The sequence below is a fragment of the Alosa sapidissima genome, chromosome 3 (assembly GCF_018492685.1).
Source record: "Alosa sapidissima isolate fAloSap1 chromosome 3, fAloSap1.pri, whole genome shotgun sequence".
Taxonomy (NCBI): Eukaryota; Metazoa; Chordata; class Actinopteri; order Clupeiformes; family Clupeidae; genus Alosa; species Alosa sapidissima.
In genome coordinates, this window is record NC_055959.1 from 1,754,231 (window position 1) to 1,772,851 (window position 18,621).

The 18,621-nt window shown below is 41.8% G+C and overlaps 1 protein-coding gene and 1 long non-coding RNA gene across 5 annotated transcripts; both read right to left on the minus strand.

Moving 5' to 3' along the window:
• Nucleotides 1-12,766: 12,766 nt before the first annotated feature.
• LOC121705978 lies at nucleotides 12,767-13,910 on the minus strand. 3 transcript variants are annotated; one of them, XR_006030940.1, is made up of 4 exons: nucleotides 13,696-13,910; nucleotides 13,402-13,497; nucleotides 13,220-13,272; nucleotides 12,767-12,902 (listed from the first exon to the last, which is right to left on the minus strand). It is a non-coding gene; the product is annotated as an uncharacterized LOC121705978 (long non-coding RNA). The 3 variants fall into 3 exon arrangements; XR_006030938.1 differs by having other exon boundaries at nucleotides 13,379-13,497; XR_006030939.1 differs by lacking the exon at nucleotides 12,767-12,902 and having other exon boundaries at nucleotides 13,214-13,272.
• A 175-nt stretch (nucleotides 13,911-14,085) lies between these two features.
• Nucleotides 14,086-18,535, minus strand: dhrs7ca (dehydrogenase/reductase (SDR family) member 7Ca). Of its 2 annotated transcripts, none has more exons than XM_042087365.1 (8): nucleotides 18,316-18,370; nucleotides 17,691-17,770; nucleotides 17,277-17,433; nucleotides 16,918-17,030; nucleotides 16,411-16,621; nucleotides 15,822-15,914; nucleotides 15,230-15,508; nucleotides 14,086-14,919 (listed from the first exon to the last, which is right to left on the minus strand). In XM_042087365.1, exons 2-8 carry the CDS (start codon nucleotides 17,706-17,708, stop codon nucleotides 14,720-14,722), a joined length of 1,071 nt encoding a protein of 356 aa, XP_041943299.1. In that variant the 5' UTR covers nucleotides 17,709-17,770; nucleotides 18,316-18,370; the 3' UTR covers nucleotides 14,086-14,719. The 2 variants fall into 2 exon arrangements, with proteins under 2 accessions (XP_041943299.1, XP_041943298.1); XM_042087364.1 differs by lacking the exon at nucleotides 18,316-18,370 and adding an exon at nucleotides 18,389-18,535 and having other exon boundaries at nucleotides 14,102-14,919.
• Nucleotides 18,536-18,621: the final 86 nt, after the last annotated feature.

The window sequence follows — 18,621 nt, forward strand, 5'->3', positions numbered from 1 at the left end:
GGCGTCGCGTAAAACAACGTGAGACGGCAGAAACGGCGGCTGGTGCATTTGGCTGGATTCAAACCGGCGATGCAATTCTTAAAGTGCTATGTAGCACAGCGCTGCCTTTCCTATGTGTGCCACTGAGGAGACGCTGATTCATGCAGTGCTCAGTATATACATGATTAGAGTCTCGTGAAGCAGGCTACTGCGTGTGTAGGTCAAAGTCCGCCGATCGCGGCATTCCCCTATTTTGTAAAATGTATTTTTATTCCTCTGGGTGTTGCAATTGATAGCAATGATTAATATGATTGCCCTCATTAAAAAAGCACAAGAAACAGCACGCAAACAGTTACAAACAGTCAGGTTCTTGGCTTCATAAGATGTCGCGGGAGTCTTATAGAGTCTAGTGACGCCAGCTACTGCGTGTGAAGGTCAAAGTCCGCCGATCAAAGTCCGCTGATCGCGGCATTCCCCAATTTTGTAAAATTGATTTTTATTCCTCTGGGTGTTGCAATTGATATCAATGATTAATATGATTGCCCTTAGTAAAAAAGCACAAGAAACAGGAAGCAAACAGTTACAAACAGTCAGGTTCTTGGCTTCATAAGATGTCACGGGAGAGACTCCCGTGACACCGGCTACTGCGTGTGTAGGTCAAAGTCCGCAGATCGCGGCATTCCCCTATTTTGTAAAATGTATTTTTATTCCTCTGGGTGTTGCAATTGATAGCAATGATTAATATGATTGCCCTCATTAAAAAAGCACAAGAAACAGCACGCAAACAGTTACAAACAGTCAGGTTCTTGGCTTCATAAGATGTCGCAGGAGTCTTATAGAGTCTCGTGACGCCAGCTACTTCGTGTGAAGGTCAAAGTCCGCCGATCAAAGTCCGCTGATCGCGGCATTCCCCAATTTTGTAAAATTGATTTTTATTCCTCTGGGTGTTGCAATTGATAGCAATGATTAATATGATTGCCCTCAGTAAAAAAGCACAAGAAACAGGACGCAAACAGTTACAAACAGTCAGGTTCTTGGCTTCATAAGATGTCGCGGGCGATCGCAACGCGATGACCACAGGGCGGCGTCGGGTAAAACAACGAGAGACGGCGGAAACGGCGGCCGGTGCATCAGGCCGGATTCTAACCGGCGATGCAATTCTTAAAGTGCTATATAGCACAGCGCTGCCTTTCCTATGTGTGCCACGGAGGAGACGCTGATTAATGCAGTGCTCAGTATATACATGATTAGAGTCTAGTGAAGCAGGCTACTGCGTGTGTAGGTCAAAGTCCGCCGATCGCGGCATTCCCCTATTTTGTAAAATGTATTTTTATTCCTCTGGGTGTTGTAATTGATATCAATGATTAATATGATTGCCCTTAGTAAAAAAGCACAAGAAACAGGAAGCAAACAGTTACAAACAGTCAGGTTCTTGGCTTCATAAGATGTCACGGGAGTCTTATAGAGTCTAGTGACGCCGGCTACTGCGTGTGTAGGTCAAAGTCCGTGAAAGTCCGGCTACTGCGGTGTAGGTGAAAATCCGCCAATCGCGGCATCCCACTATTTTGTAAAATTGATTTTTATTCCTCTGGGTGTTGCAATTGATATCAACGATTAATATGATTGCCCTCAGTAAAAAAGCACAAAAAACAGGACTCAAACAGTTACAAACAGTCAGGTTCTTGGCTTCATAAGATGTCGCGTGCCATCGGGAAAGCGATGACCAGAGGGCGGCGTTGTAGGCCTCTGCATGATGAGGAAAAGTGAGTTACCTGGTAATGTACAGGGCTGCTGGATTGCAATTATCAATAATACTAACACATGTTACTTTGATCAAGTTGGTAGGCCTATTTTATGGTAAATGAAATGGTAGAATTAGTTACACAAGCTGATGACTGAGACTATTGTTTGTGCTGTATTTATCTATTGCATGGTTTTATGCAGGGGCGCAGGAGATATTTTGAAAGTGAGGGGGACCAAATTGTGAACACAAACCCATAGTGAGCCAGATATCGGATTGCCACCTATGGTCCACTTTCGACCATCATATTTTAAACTTGCCAGAATATTAAGATAATAACATTGATTGTTTTCACTACTTGGGCCAATGGTAGAATACTGGTCACTACTTGGGCTATTAGACAAAAGCAACATGGGATGTTGATATTTTATGAAGCCATGAATGAATCATCATGCCTATGATCCAAACATAGACTACATGATCAAATAGCCTAGTTAGGCCTACTTAAATTGTCTGGTATAAACCAAATCAACTCTCCACTGTGTGTTTGCAGTTCATATTTATCCAATTTGTGTCTTGAAATTATGTTTGAAATAAATATCTTAGAACAAAAACGTTGATAGACTTGTATTTTATAGTTAGGCTAGTGAAAACGAGTTGATATGTAGGCTAGTTGAGTTTGTTATCATAAACATAACAGCTAACGTTATGTTGAGCAGGAGGAGTTGAGCACTAGGCTACCATAAATCCTCAAATTATACCCGGGATTGATTCTATTTATAGCAGGACAAATAAAGGCAGGTTCCCCTATACAAGACGGGGTAACAATTGCCTACCATACCAACAATTGCCATTAGTCCACTAGAAGACATTGTTCGATTTAAGTCAATGAAATAACCTCTTCTTAATATTTTATTATATGTTGTATTGTATTGTCTTATGTTGGTTGGATTAATAGCCTACGGTTGGCAAAGAAAAGTCGTTTTCCTACCATGGGTCTCCAACACACGTTCTCAAGCTCATTCTCTTGCCGCCCCTTTCGAGCTAATTGCCAGAGGCTGAGGCCTACTACATTTAAACACAATTGTTGCGACTCAAGGCATTCCAGCCTACGAATTTTATTTAAAACAAAAAAAAATACTAAATCATGCATAATTAAACAATAACTCAATGTAGGCGACTTGGCTACGCAAAAAGGTTTCCATTACAGCACAACCCCTATTCAATGAAGGGCTGCCTTGTCTCGCAATAAACAGCAGTGGAAATCCCAACACTTTTTCAACTGCATGAAACTTAACAGTGAACCATCAAATATCTTCCAGATTTCAGTGCCCATCAGTCCCAACATTTAGCAATATAATCAAACAGTCAAAAAGTACATTAAATCCCAAACCAAACCGAAAATGCTTTTGATAGCCTACGGGTATGCATGCCGCTCCAAACGAAATGCATGTCTAAAGCCTACCTCGAATACCAGCCTGCCTCAAATAAAGATGATGATGATAAATGATTTATGCTAAGCAAGTAGCCTGGATTATTTTATGATTGTTAGTAGACAAACTGGCTTCAGATATCCAACAGAGTGAATATGAGATTGTGCAGTCTTACAGTACTGTAGATGGCTGTGGTTAGTGATATGATGCTGTTAATGGGGAGTTTTACAGTTAGCGCAAATCCTATATGTTATTATTTATTTAGCGTACCTATAAGGCTTTTTTTCCTTATCAAAAGTGAGGGGGACAACGGCTGTCTCTTCAGCACTGTGTGGGACATATCCCCCACGTCCCCCGTGCCTCCTGCACCTCTGGTTTTATGACATGCCTAAATAATATGTTTATATATCTGTAATCTCATTTCCTTTTTGTCTTTTTCTCACACAGTTCCATACAGGTTTCAGAGGCAGTGCCTGACCAATACTATGTGGTGAACTCCTTGTCTGTGGAAGAACAGCTTGAAGCGGCAAAGAGAGAGATTGCCTGTCTGGAGGAGGAAAACCAAAGTTTGAGACGGGAGCAGTTTAATCTCCAACGTTTCCAGTGTGAGCCAGAGTTGATAATGTTTTACACTGGATTTAAAGATTATGACACACTGAAAGCAGTCTTCCTAGCTTTAAAACCCACAGCAGAGTCAATTATTAGATGGAGTCAAATGCAAAGGTTAAATCACAATGAAGACCACATTGTGAAACCGGGGTTCCATGCCCAGCACCTATGTCTCTTTGAATCAGTTTTTTTCCTTTGTCGGAGGTTTTTTTGCTGTTGATTTAGCTGTGCGGTTTAGCGCATCACCAACGACAGTCAGTAGGACCTGCATAACATGGGGGAACTACTTGTTCTTCATGCTAAGCACACTGCCAATATGGCCAAGTAGAGAGGCTATTAATGAAATGATGCCACCATCCTTTAAAAGGACATTCCCCAACACACGGGTAGTGCTAGACTGTACCGAGATCCATATTCAAACGGCAAGCTCAAAGGTTCTGAATTCGATCACATATTCCCATTACAAGGGTACCACAACACTAAAGTCATTGATTGGCATTACTCCTTTTGGTTCTATTAGCCTAGTCAGCAATCTGTATGCAGGTTCCATCTCAGATAAAGAAATCACCAAAGAGTCTGGCATTCTCAGCCTCTTACAGCCAGGAGACGAAGTCATGGCAGATAAGGGATTTCTTATCAAAGACCTCCTTAGAGAGATATAACATCCACCTTCTGTCAAGATGATGGATGGGGGGCCCTCCCACTAAGGTCAGAGGTCAAATTAAAAATGCGCTGATTCAGGGGGGCGTTACCTTCCAGATCATTCTTGATCACGTGAGGTAGGCGTATCTTATGACGTCATGATGGGGAGGTCTTACTTTCTGCAGGCGTGTCTTATGACATCATACGAAGGGGTGGGGACCGGTCTTGTTTTTCTGGAACTTTCAGCAACATCAGTGTAACTTTGCTTTGTACCTTGAAACCGTAAAAGGTTTAGACTTTTTTTAAAATGTATAAAAGAAGTAATGCTTTTTTTTTTTTTTTTTTTAAATGTATTATTGAAAAATAAAAAGAAATTAAAATAAAAGTCTGTAAAGCACAACCTGAGTGTGAGAGGACACAGTGTTGAACAGAATTTTTGTGTTGGGGGCCTGTGCGGCGTGCGTGGCTTGCGAGGACTCTGAACTCAGGGAGCTTGGGATTCCTTAGGATTCCCTGTGATTCCCTGGGCCTAGTAGCGGGCAGAGGCAGGCAGGCAGAGTCCCGGGGATGGGACTCCGCGTGCGCGCGCGAGAGAGAGAAGTCTGGAGCTCTTAGTCGCACGTCTTCTCCCTCCGACGGTTTGACTGCAAATGACTGAAAAAACGGGAAGGTTTGGGGGCGTGATCAAACAAATGGGGAGGAATCAAAAATGCCTGTGGGCCGGGTTAGAGGCTGAGTGTACAGGCACAGCAGGGGGTAGGGGTTGAACTTGCACATGCACATGTATGTTGCAAACGTAGGGGCATTCCTTAACCATCAAGTCACGGTACGTCATCAAGGACGAGGGTCGTAAAAACAGAGAGGATAAAAGGAGCAGATGCAATCGGGCCCGGGCAACCTTTTTAAAATTCTCTTTTAAGCCTTATGGCATGCCATTGAAAAGTTCAAGCACAATAGGGGTAGTGTAGGATTACATACATGTAGCCTATGTTGCAAACGTAGGTATTCTTTAAGCATTAAGACACGCTAGGCCATCAAGCGCAGAGGCTCGTAAACACAGAGAGGATAAAAGAGCTAGAGAGAAAGAGCAAACATGACTGAGAGAATGAGTCCTGGCGGCAGTGCTAGCGGCAGTGAGGAAGAGGCGCTCACTATTGATATGGATGCTGTTGCGGGGCCGTCTAGCGAAGCAGTCACTCCTCAAAACAGGATTTCTAAACCTGACGAAGGCTTGGCGAACGCTCCGGCAAGGAAAAAACCGAAGCCCATTTTTACCTCCAGATAGATCCTCCTCCCAACGAGTTAGGAGGAAAAGAGAGATGGTGTAATATCATTTTAGGCTACGACTTTCATTTTCAATTGGGGCAACTGAGTCTGTAGACCTATAGTCTACTATGACGGGACAGATCGAGGGGTCTCCTCCAAAGGACCCCATCATTTTGAGATCTTACGACTTTAAAACGTGTCAAGGAATCATCAGTAACTGTTTGAAAGGTAAAACGGAGGGAGAAGAGAGTATCTCTGCGGTGTGGTGCTCTGTACCTACAAATGATGAGAACGTGTATATCAGGTGTTTTTGTTGCCTGAAGAATGAAGCTCCGCCGTCTTTCATTACACTCTCTCGTCAAGTGGGTGAGGATAAGGAAAAGGCTACAGTGTAAATTGTGATTAGTTCACTTTACTTAAAAAACTGTGAAAACCTGTTGTCTTAGAAAAAGTAAGTAAATTAACTTGGTTAAGTTTGTTGTACTGTATATTGTATAATATTCTGAGTTGTAAGTTCATACGAAAGTTGTTGTTACTCACACACTCACAAACACACACACACATCCATATGTACATGTATACAGACACACACACATTCAACAAAATGTAGTCATTCAAACTAACTTGAGCTTCAAACTAACTTGCTTGCTTACTTAAAGATTATTAAGTAATTATTCCAGTTGTTAATACAACTTATATAGCACATTAACTTCCACAATTTTGCATTGACATAGAATGTAATGCTAAACTGTTTTCATTCAAATAATGACAAGATTTACCATAAACATTACAGAGTGTGCACCCTGCATGTATGAAACTCAGGCTTTTAATACACATTTTTAGTTTGTGCAGAAGGTGATGTTGGAGTTAGCCTTAAGGGGTTGCATGAGAAATGTATGTTAGATTGTGTAAAATACCCTATAGGGTTTATAGGCATATTAAGGCCTGCATCTGCATAATCTATCTTTAATAATCAATTTTTCTGATTTTTCATAAAGCCAGATTGTATTTGAGTATATACTGTAGACATATCAGCCTCACTACTTTAACTAAAGCAAACATTTTATATTCAACAGTTAATATTGAGATTGGATGTCAGTTGTCAATAAAAGACTGCGTCGTTACATTCCTTGTGTCACTGATTCCTTGTGTCATTGTCTTCTGCCTCACACATTCTTTATACATACCACCGAACTCTCATTATAGCCGCAAAATGAACACGGAATTCCACTAAACGTAGCATTCTACCTTGTTTTGAAGGGACTGGTTGTTTTTGAATGGTCTGGCACTTGCCTAAAGCTAGCCTCTAGTGTGAATTTGGTGAGGTTTCACGTGTACTCTTCAGTTTAGAGATTGAGGCGTCTGATGCTCTGTGTTTCCCATAGACAGTAAAAGAAATGGACGAATAGACTCCGTCGTTTTCAATGGGAGGGCACTGAGTCAAATAGAACGATGTTTCAGTTGGTCCCCCCAGTACTGCGCAGACTCACACTTAACTTCGTGACGTTAGCCATCGAACTGAATCTTGTAACTCATATGATAGATACACAGAAATTCTTCTCACACTTCCTTCGCCTTCAAAGTCATCAAAGTTAAACATTTATTTATGTATTATTATTAATATCATCCTCACCAAGTCGTGTTAATGTTGAAGCTACCATACATGATCATCTTCAAAAACAGTCAACAAAACAAAAAAGTTATAGCCTTGAAGCTAATCTTCTTTCCACTTTTCCGACCTACGGTCAATCCGTCAAAAACCTCTGTAATGATTAGTGCCGTTTTTAAAAAAATTAGGTTTACTTTTTTATTATTATTAGGTTGCCTCTGTGTAATGCTTTACCAGAGAGGGTTAAAGCGGAGCTAGTAATCAAGGATCTTTGGCTTTACCTTAACATACGGTCGTGTGTGCTAGGTTTTGCTTATGAGTTACCGTCATAGACAGTAAGGTGGACTGAGCTTCTTATCCAAACAATACGGTTATCTCCCTACGGTGCGAAAGAGAGATTACGTCAAAGCTAGCTTCCCTCCAACCGAACAAGCTAACCATTCTTCTTACGGGTAACCAACGTTACGGACGAGGTAGTGGAGTCTTTTTTGCCTTTGTAGTGTTTATGTGGATTACACAGAAGCTACAATATCGGCACAGGATATATGTTATATGAAGTTATGGTATTTCAAAAAAATCCTAGAATGAATGGGCTTCTATGGGAGTTAGCAGAGAGGTGGTCCCTCCAGCCTACGTCGATTCTTCTACTTCCGGGAATTCGCCTGCCCCCTTGGTGTTTCCGTGTGATAGTGAGGCCTTGCTGTTCCGGACAGTATTATTTGGCGACCTTCAACATTTTATCCATTCCTACTTGTGATAATAAACTGTATAAAATAATAAACTCTCTCCTTTAATCCTTAATAATAAGCCTAATAAGGCTCATTTCCATTGGAGTGACCGACGCCGGAGAGTGACCGATACAACGCAAGCGTGTTTGATTAAGGAACGTCTGAACTGTCTATCCCGCCGCATGTTGATAGCTCCTGGAGTGGCAGATTGTGCCCTGATTTTCGTATGTTGACAGTAGGTGCAACGCTGACTTGGACTCAGTTCGTCTTGAGAAGGGAAGTTATGGTTCCAATCTGTTAAACCCCTGCCGTGCCACCGTCTAAATGATTTGCTATAGCTATGCACTCACTGCCACTGAATTGTTCTGTTATGATTCCCCTGTAGCTGGAGGCAGAGCTTCGAGCCACTACACTGCTGCAATTGCAAAGGCACGTTCGCGGTGCTCGGGACTGCGCGACTCTACCTACGCAAGAATGTGACGTCACTGATCTGCATCCCACGGACTTCGGACACTTAATAGGCCATTTGAGAGTGGGTTGGTGCCATCTTTTTGTGCTTTGTGTCTGGACTTTTAATTTACTGGTCGGCAGAGGTCGCCGACCATACGTACTCATTTTATCTTGTGCAGGACTGTTATATGAGTTGGGCTGGGGACATCAGGAGTGGTCTGTTGCCACCTGCTGACCTTTGGTTAATTGCCTTCCCTGCCCCCCTCTGGTGTGGAATGAAATCACTGTGATGTTGTTGGCTTGATGAATTGATGGATTTTGTGGATTTTATGTGCTTTAACCTGTGATGTGCCAATGAATGCTGTGTCTAGTCACCTAACCTTGCTGTGGGTCTGCATGAAATTATATTTATACCTGGGGTGGGTTTTGGTTCTCTAGCCTATGTTTGTTAGTCGGGGGAGTGACTGCCCCGGTGGTGCCCTGTTATATCTGTCTACTTTCCAACAGTCCTGTATCTATTTTGTTTGTTTAAATAAACTTTTGTGGTAAATTAGTAAATCTAGTGTGTTGCCTGTGTATTGGTGGATTTGGTTGTATTGAGCAGGGGAATAGCCTCTCGGCACGACACACAATGCTGATGCATTCAGAGTGGCCTAAAGAGAGAGAAGGAAAGGAGCAAAAACTGACTTATCTAGTTAAAAAGTGTCATAGCTTAATCAACAGTGCAGTTATTTTGGTTGAATATTGTTTACATGATCACATGGAGCCATGGTAATATAGCCACACAAAGGCCTACTCAGAAAGCAAACCAGACATGTAAATGTTGCACATCCCCAAGTTTTTGAATATTTACTAAGCTTTGGCCACAATATTTGGACTTTTTTTCTATACCAATGCACACATTTGTGTTTATGATATGATAGTTATTAGTTGTGATTTATTCAACCCTCTATTGCAATACATAATGACATGCAAAAATATGGAAAATAGTACTATTAGACATTATTCTTAAAAAAAGAAAACATATTACCCTATGTGTTCATGAATTTGTACATATAATAAAAAGGAAGGAACGGATTTAAAATTACGGTATTTTATTTTAAAATATAGCTGAAAGCAGCAATGTGGGGGCCAAGCAGTTGAGCAGGAGTTGTCATGGCAACCCAATGTTGTTACATTATACACACACCCAATTAACCCCCCATCCCACACACACACATATACACAGATAAACCTCCTCTCCCACACCCCCCCCAATAGCTCCCCACACATACGCATGCCTCAAACATCACCAAATGTATTGTGCGTCCTCAGGTTGTAGTCACAAGTCCACATACCATGTTTGGTGTTGATACGAGAAAGTGTTGATAATTATAGTGCCTCTAGTGGTCAAATGTCACTAAATATATTGAGCGTCTTCAGGATGTGGTCCCGAGTTCTTGTACCAAATTTGGTGTCGATACGAGAAAGTGTCGCAAATTATAGCACCCCTAGTGGTCAAAGGTCGCAAAATTGATTGTGCATCCTCAGGATGTGGTCACAAGTCCATGAACCAAGTTTTGTTTTGATATGTCAAAGCATTGCTGAGATATGACCTAATCTTGTGTTACTCTAGCGCCGCCCTAGTGGTTGAAGGTCACCAAATTTATTGTGTCCTCAGGATAAGGTCCCAAGTCCATATACTAAGTTTGGTTTCAATACGTGAAAGCATTGCTGAAATATGAGCCCACTTCCTGTGATAATAGCGCCACATAGTGGTCAAAGGTCATCAAATTTATTGAGCTTCTTTCTAATTGGGTTCTGAGACCATGTACTGAGTTTGGTGTTGATACGCGAAAGCTTTGCTGAGATATCACTTCACTTCCTGTTTTGTGGCTTCGCCGCCAAACTTGATTGGTTACCACGGGCGACGGGTTATCAATATGGCTCCAAAAAGCAATGCATTTGTGAGTCATGGTCTGAAGATCATCTGTGCCAAGTTTCATGAAAATCGGATGAACTTTGTGACCTGTGAAAACTTTTAAGTTATATTGATTAAATCCAATATGGCGGCCGGATCAATTATGTTCACGTCACAAAATCACATCTGTCATCCTTAGGGCCTCCGACAGACACCACTGGTACATTAACATTAAACAGACACCAATAGCAAGTTTTAATTTCAAACACATTACCCGTTACAGGCCAAAATGTAAATTTGCTAATTATAACGCCACCTATAGGTCAAAAGTCATCAAATTTATTGAGCCTCCTCCGTATTGAGTCCTGAGCCCATGTACTGACTTTGGTTTTGATACGTTAAAACTTTACTGAAATATTACTTCACTTCCTGTTTGATTGATTGGTCGTGACAGGCGACAGGTTTTGAATATGGCTCCAAAAAGCAATGCATTTGTGAGTCATGGTCTGACGGTCATCTGCGACAAGTTTCGTCAAAATCGGACAAACTTTATGACCTTTGATTCCTTTTAAGTGTTTTTGATTAAATCCAATATGGCGGAAGATCCAACATAGCGGAAATTGACGTCATGGGGTGCGTTGAGTTCGGCCTCATCCAAGGATTCCAAGTATACCTCAATTTGTATGGTTGAAACTTTAAGCGCATAGATGTAATGCAAAATCTGACACATTGGGGGCGCTAGAGCACTTGACATGAAACTTAGTTAAATTAATCATATGACTATACCGAATCAATGTGCCAAATTTCCCAACTTTTTACTGTATGGTTCAATGGCAAATGAGCGTTTCGTTATAATAATAAGAAGAAGAACACATAGAATCACTATGGGTTGCCTCGCAGCTTCGCTGCTTGGCCCCCAAATACATTTTGATGTATTTCTGCCTATCCCTGAGTCCAGTTAAAACCGCTTTACTAAATGCCAGTCTAGATGAGAAAATATGGGCCAATATCGGGTCATTTTATCATAATATCTAAACGCCAGCTCTTTACTTTTTAATGCTGTAATAAATCCATTATCTAATATCTCTATTCCACAATGTAGAACACAATTACCGATTTATCACACAAATCCAGAAACATATCAGAAATATGACTAACTATTGTAGGAAATGGGATACTGCATTATATAGGCTACTGAAACCTTAATAGTGAACACCATTAGAAATAAAACTCTGTGTAGACAGTACATGGCCCATAGCCTAGAAATCTAGACGGGTCCCTAGCGGCAGCAAATGACATTTTAATGTGGGTCTGGCTCGCCAGGCTACATGGCCCACCCATGTATGTACAGAATTGTTGATTAAAGGCATACTCCTCCGTGCACATTTACGTAGTCACATATGTTGGGAGGCACATGACACCCCCGCATGCCGCGTTGATGACTCCTATGCACCCGGCGCGTGCATAGGACACTGACGCAAGACTATATTTGGGCCCTAACACAGTCATCATCCCAGCCTGGTTAGCTCAGTTATCTCAGTTGACATTGAGATCTGGACTGGGTCTGGATAAGGTTCATTCACCTGCCATTTCCAAGGGGCATCACCAATAGACGCTGATCAAAATGCCAGGTTTCAGGAACACTAGAAATGGGAGTGAATGGCCTCTTGGCTAGACAGACCTGCAGAGCGAATTCAAATTTGCCAAGGGTTTGTCTAGGTTCTCCAAGGCTATCATCATCCCCCACATAGACATAAATCTGAGTTTTCTTAGTGGGATACCATTTACATGACTCTTCCACCCATCCCCCCCCCCCCCCTTCACTTTAATGGACATTAGGTTCACGGTCACGGCAACAAGGAAGCCAGAGAGATGCAGAGAGCAAAGACCAAATTCAAGGTTGAGATTATTGGATTCTCACCTCACACAAATAGGCCATACCCGAGCCGAGGTATGAGAAATCAATATCTAATATGTGGCTTGGACCTTCATAATAAGGAATCACTATAGTTTTGATGAGAAAAAAAAAGCACCATTTTGTTTTTTGCTTTTGAAATGATACTGGGCTGAGGCAAAAAAGCCTATTGCTTTATTAAGGATAGTTCAGCCGCTATGTCTCTCTGAATTAGATTTCTTAGCCCTGGAAATGAAATTGATCTGCTTATTGATTTGAATTGGCCTGTTGTCAAGACATACTGTGTTTTGGGAAGAAACCGTAGTCTGTGTAGAAGGCCAGAGATCTTTCCTATTCAAAGATTTCCCCTTTCATTCAGATGATGAAATTATTTGGGGATGTCCTTACACGTGTTTAGATTTCTCCAGCAAATATGTATTAGCATAATCCCTGTAGCATGTCACCAACAGAAGGGATCAAACTGGTCTGGGCTTTAATGTGGAATTAATGCATATCCTGCATCCAATCATGGCCAAGAGGTCCTTGACAGCTGACTGAATATAAACACCATCTCTGTGATACCTACTGGGATCGGTCTGATGTGATAGGATCACGGAATTAAGAGGTGCTCTGGTGTGCCTCTGCATCACTCTGCAGGAGTAAAAAGCAAACCAACATCTGTGCTTGAATACATATGGCACATTTGTAACAACATGAGGACACCAATTAAGTTTAAAATGACATAGTCCAACTATTTTTAAGCATATAATATGATTGCAGCTTTTAGACATTTCAAACCTACACACAACAAAAAACTTCATTAGAGATAATGAAGGGGAAATAGCTGGACATAGCCTAGACTGGAGCCTACGTAGGGCAACATGTAATACGTAATTGGCAACAATTAATCGACTATGTGATTATTGTACCCCAAATCAGGGTTCTCCTCCACATATTTTTTGATGTACCAACAAGAAATGTGAGCCTTCAACTTTTCTTCCACAACAAAGTCCATGGCGGCCTGCAAAATGACAGAAAAAAACGGTTTGTTTCTGAAAACCCAACACGCTTGTGAGCCTATTGAAGCCTCGTGAAACTGAATATCACTGTCACCAGGCCAGCTTTACCTTAGCAAGGTGTGCTGCAATACCTTGGGCCCGGAATGACTCAGGAACATTGGTTGACATTAGATTTACTTCTCCGTCGCCGGTTAGATTGTACCGCAGGGTGGCGTTGTCATGAGTGCCTGATTGGAATACACGACATTTATTTATTTTTTATTTTTTTTTACTCACAGTGGGTTTATTACTTTGAAAACGCGTAGGCTATAGCCTCGCGTGTACGCTAGATTCCAGGGAGGCCTATGCATTTAGGCCACGGACTATATTTGGTGCTATCGCCCAGATTGTGCCTCAGCCAACGAGGCAATGGCTTTTACTCTTACCAGCTGTGTTCAAGCTTACAGTAAAACACTGTGCAGCTCTGTCGTGTTTCACTGTTGGGATTTTCTCGGCGACGCTAACACTGTTCCACATTCTGCCCGTCCTTATTAAACCCGTGAAAACTGGATTGTATTTACAAACACGATTCCACAGAAAAGACATTTCGATGTGTCAAGTCTCCCAGACCGACGGCAACCGGACGACGATCCACATGAAAGAAAAGTGCCACTGCCAGGTCATCATTAGGTGGCGCCATAGACCATATAGCCTACAGTCTATGGGTGGCGCAGTACTGCAACATATGATTTGTCAGTATAGGCTAAATACTGGAATGATGAGGTTGTAGGCCTACTGAAAAGCTCAAAACAGAAGTCTTACATTTTAGACAAAGACATTTATTTTTTGCGCCATTGTTATTATTACAGTAATATCAGTATCAATATCAGTAATAGGCCTACCATTTTTTTAATCATGTCAACACCACAATACCTATGCAATGTCTATGATCCAAACCTCTCAATAACATGTCATCAACTCACAATACTAGAACCTCTCTTGACTTTTCATCATACATCTTAAGAAAGTCAGTTAACATGCTGCCCTTGGAGCTGATGTAAGTCCAAGCACTGTGTAATCTGTCATTTACAGGAGTGTAGTGGTAAAATAAGAGGTGGGAACACTATAAATTCTGTGATCACGGTAAGGTGGACAGTACCATATGCTGTATCAGATCAGATCAAGGCATTCAGAACATGTTTGATGATGGTGTTGGTTGTCCAACTCCAATGTTCATAACAATATCAGTGGTATTAAATGGTTCCTAGAGTGTTGATGAGAGTAGGCCTACATATTGTGAATGTGGATAATACAGTGTGATTTTTGAAGGTTATAGGTTGCAATTGGTGAATAAACTCTTTTGATAGGTGGAAAATTCAGAGTTGGATAAACTGCATTTACTTGCGTTTAGCCTCCATTACAGCCCTGGTCATTTATCATATGGCTCATGTGACTTCTGTTGTGCCCATGTTATAAATCCTGGTCCAAAGCGGTAGCACTGTTCTGCACTCCTGCGGCCATCACTGAGAAGACGAAGTTTGGAAAGAATGCACGGGCGTAGATCACTGCTTTCGAAATGGAGCGGGCCAGGACAACTTCTTTCTTCTTGGTGCTCAACGTTTTCACAATCTCGGCGGCCATATGCTCAGGGGCAATGCCAAGGGAAAAGGCTACAACGAAACAGAAAAAGAAAGACGCAAAGCAACTTAACAGTGACATTTTAACTTCATGCATTTCCAAGTACTGTTCATCCTCTTCCTCCCAATTTCTTACTGCCACCTGCGTGCGTGGGTTAATATTAGGCAAAAAATTCTTCCAAACAGTAGAGTATTAGGCTGTTTGGACATTTTTCCAACCAGCCTAATATACAGTTAAACAAACGCATCATCTTTCTAGCATCCTCTAGGAATATGACTATCAATCAAAGCTGCAGGGCTACAAAAATGACTCACAAATCGGACTCTAGACTTGTCGGTATACCTTTCCTGGAAGATACTGGGACGGGGGTCTCCTCTGCTGGGACGGGGGTCTCCTCTGCTGGGACGGGGGTCTCTTCTGTTGGGACGGGGGTCTCTTCTGTTGGGACGGGGGTCTCTTCTGTTGGGACGGGGGTCTCCTCTGCTGGGACGGGGGTCTCTTCTGTTGGGGGCGGAGAGCTGATGAAGGTGTGGCTGATGGTGCTCACAGAGATGCCATACTCCTGAACCTCGGCACGCAGACAGTCAAAGAAAGCCTGCACAGCATGCTTGGAAGCAGCGTCTGCAGATCAGGAAAGACTCAATTACGTCACCATTAATTCACCATCCACTCAAGTTTTCCTCCGCATGCCATGCATCAGTTATTAAGTATTAATCTAGTTACCGAAATGCAAATATCAGATTTTAGAGACAGTCCCTTGATTGTGATAGTGTCTGGTCTGTGCCTTTCCATTTCAAGTCATGCATAACATTACCTGCACATAGGTATCATACTTAGACATACAAATCTCAAGTGGGTACTGTTTCTAAATGACAGGACATGGATGACCTGAAATGGATGTGATATGTCTCATCTGCTCCTAACGTATTCTTACATGTGGTGCGGAATGGCAGTGCCAGCTTCCCCTGGATGCTGTTGATTAGCAAAATGTGTCCGCTCCTCCTGGAGATCATGGATGGTAAAATACCTACACAATGAAACAGAAAATGCATCCATGCTGTTTTGTCATGAACTTTTAATCATCTTTGTCTCAGTTTCATATCAAATTTTACATTGGTTAATGCAATATTTACAGCAATTTACAGGACAGCTAACTGTAATACAGTTAATTCAGGTAATACAGGTCATTTTTGTGCCTTTTTGTGTGAAAAAATGGGTACCATAATTGCTTTTTGTGGCTCCAAAGACTTTAACCAATAAAGAAATGATTGCATGGTGAACACTACCCATGTCCACTCACTGTACAGCAGGGTTGTGCACAATTCGAATTGCAATTCTGCTTCCTGTTTGCTACCTCAATTGAAATGCAAGTGAAATTCAAGAATTGAATCGGAATTTAAGAGCCAGTTTCAATTCAATTCTGGAATTTTGCACAAGCCTGCTGTAGAGAGTCACTGCCTACCATCAAACTGGGCCTAAGGCTACAAAAGCGAGCTGTGTAAACTGATCAGATGCTATATTACCTTTGGCCAGAGTAATGGGTCCAAAGTAGTTAATGTCCATGATGGCCTTATCCATCTCCAAAGACAGATCCTGCACAGGAGCTTTCACCTTCATGCTGCCGTTGATGATGAGAACGTCCAGGCAACCGTAGCATTCCAAGACCTCGGAGATCACATCAGGTAGTTCCTCCATGTCACTGAAATCTAGCAGTACCAGTTTGGAAGGGAAAGTCTACAGATTGGTGGAACAGGTAATGACAAAAGTAGTTAGGAGATTCTAGACTGTTCTAGCCATCCAGTAATTCATCGGCCATTTTGTCATTTATTCATTTATGCATTAAATAAGAGCAGGTCAGACATTTCAACAGTATGATTCATTTAATTATAAACATGAAGGTTATCATTTAGTCAGTTCATCTCTCTCAGACCCAATAAAACCCAATGTAAATTCATATATTTGAACAAAGGTGAGAAAAACAGTTTAATTCTGCTATGTGTTTTAAATATATAGGGTGGCTCCAGACTCACCACAGTGGGGTCACAGTTATTAGCCAGCTGCTCAGCGAGAGTATCTAGCTTCTCCCAGCTTTTCCCACAGAGGACCAACCTGGCACCTCCCTTGTGAAAGACCTTGGCACACTCTGCAAAACAGTGAGTCTGAATGTGAAGGGTGACTGACTGACCCCAGTCCAGTATCTCAATGTATCCACAGTAGGAAAATTACAATATATGGTCTTTTGGGCCCCCACCGTCGACTTCAAGGCAACACTGCCTGGAAGGTGCTAGGGTTAGGGTTAGGCAAGGCAGCGCTGCCTTGAAGTCGCTGGTGGCTGTGCTCAAAACATGGTCAAGCGAAAATGACAGTCACACTTTCTGAGAGCCATTACCATTTCCTAGTCCAGACAAGGCGTCTGTAATGACCACGACTTTGTTCCGCACCGTGGTTTTGGACATTAACCTGAGCACCGTGCTGTACAGGTAAAAGATCCCGGCTGTTACCACGACCACCGCCGGCACAAGCAGCACAGTGGTCCAATCCATCCCCTCCGACCAAAAAAAAACATTCCCTCTTTATTACAGTGAAATGAGCAACATGTAGTACAATACATTATTTTAACATAAAAAGCTACATTAGAGGGAAGAGTAGATACCCAAAATTGACCATAACCTAATACATCTATTAACAACAAACATCAGAGGGTAACCATTAACCTAAAATGTTGATCCAAATGTAAACTCTGTTAATCATAATAATAATGTATAGGCCTAACATAGTAAGATATCTGATAATTAATACTTACCAAAAGAACATCCTCCATTATGATAGCTGTTCTGGACCCTTGAAACTTAAATGTATTTGTACTGCTTCAGGAGATTTAATCTATAAAGAGAGAATATGATTAATTCTCATATACCAGATGAAGCATATCTCAAGAAAGTCATACCACATGATTATATATATTATGCTATACTGCCCATGTAGTTGTTTACACAACAATGCTAGGAGGATAATAGTAATCACAACAAAATAGACATGTTTAAGCTTTCACTACAGTATCACTGTAGATTTCAAACATCAGAACAATACATGCAGCTTAAGAACAAGTTTTGGTTTTCATCCATGCAGTCGTAGTTCACCATCTATCCTTGAAGCAATTCTAAATATACAGTAACCTACAACTAGCTGCCTATTTACAGCAACTAGCAGGGCTTAGGGAACTTATTTCCATTTTCAATTTAAAGCTGAACACATTTGCTTCAGAAATCAAAACTGACAGAAGCCAAAGAAGCCACTATCCCAAGACCTCCAGCATAACAAGCAATGACCAAATATATTTTACTCTAATGCACAAAACTCTGAGCTGCAACTCTTCACCACAAAAGCCCATCCTAGGTTGTTTGCGGTCACTGAAGTTGTCTACTAACATTCATGTTAACTGTAACATCTTTCACCGAGCATGAAAGCAGGACATACTGTGTGCGCTACTGGTACAAATACCTTCTTGATGTCCAGGAGTCAGGGCTGCCTTCACCCGTAATCTCCCCCCTAGCTGCCCATTTTCCAGACAGCAATAGACCCACAGGGCAGTGCTGTGGGACTGGGGGTCTTTTAATAGCACACAGCTGACTCAGTCATGTTCCATGTATGTTGTGCACATGGCAAGGCTGAAGCAGAGAAGGGGGTTGGTGGACACCGGGTGTCACATTTCTTAAGGCATGGTTTTTGAGAGG

Coding starts and splice junctions, on each gene's coding strand:
- dhrs7ca (XM_042087365.1), bottom strand. Junction 16,622..16,917: donor ATAACTGTGACCCCACTGTG/GTGAGTCTGGAG, acceptor ACCAATCTGTAG/ACTTTCCCTTCCAAACTGGT. Junction 15,509..15,821: donor ACTGCCATTCCGCACCACAT/GTAAGAATACGT, acceptor CCTGATCTGCAG/ACGCTGCTTCCAAGCATGCT.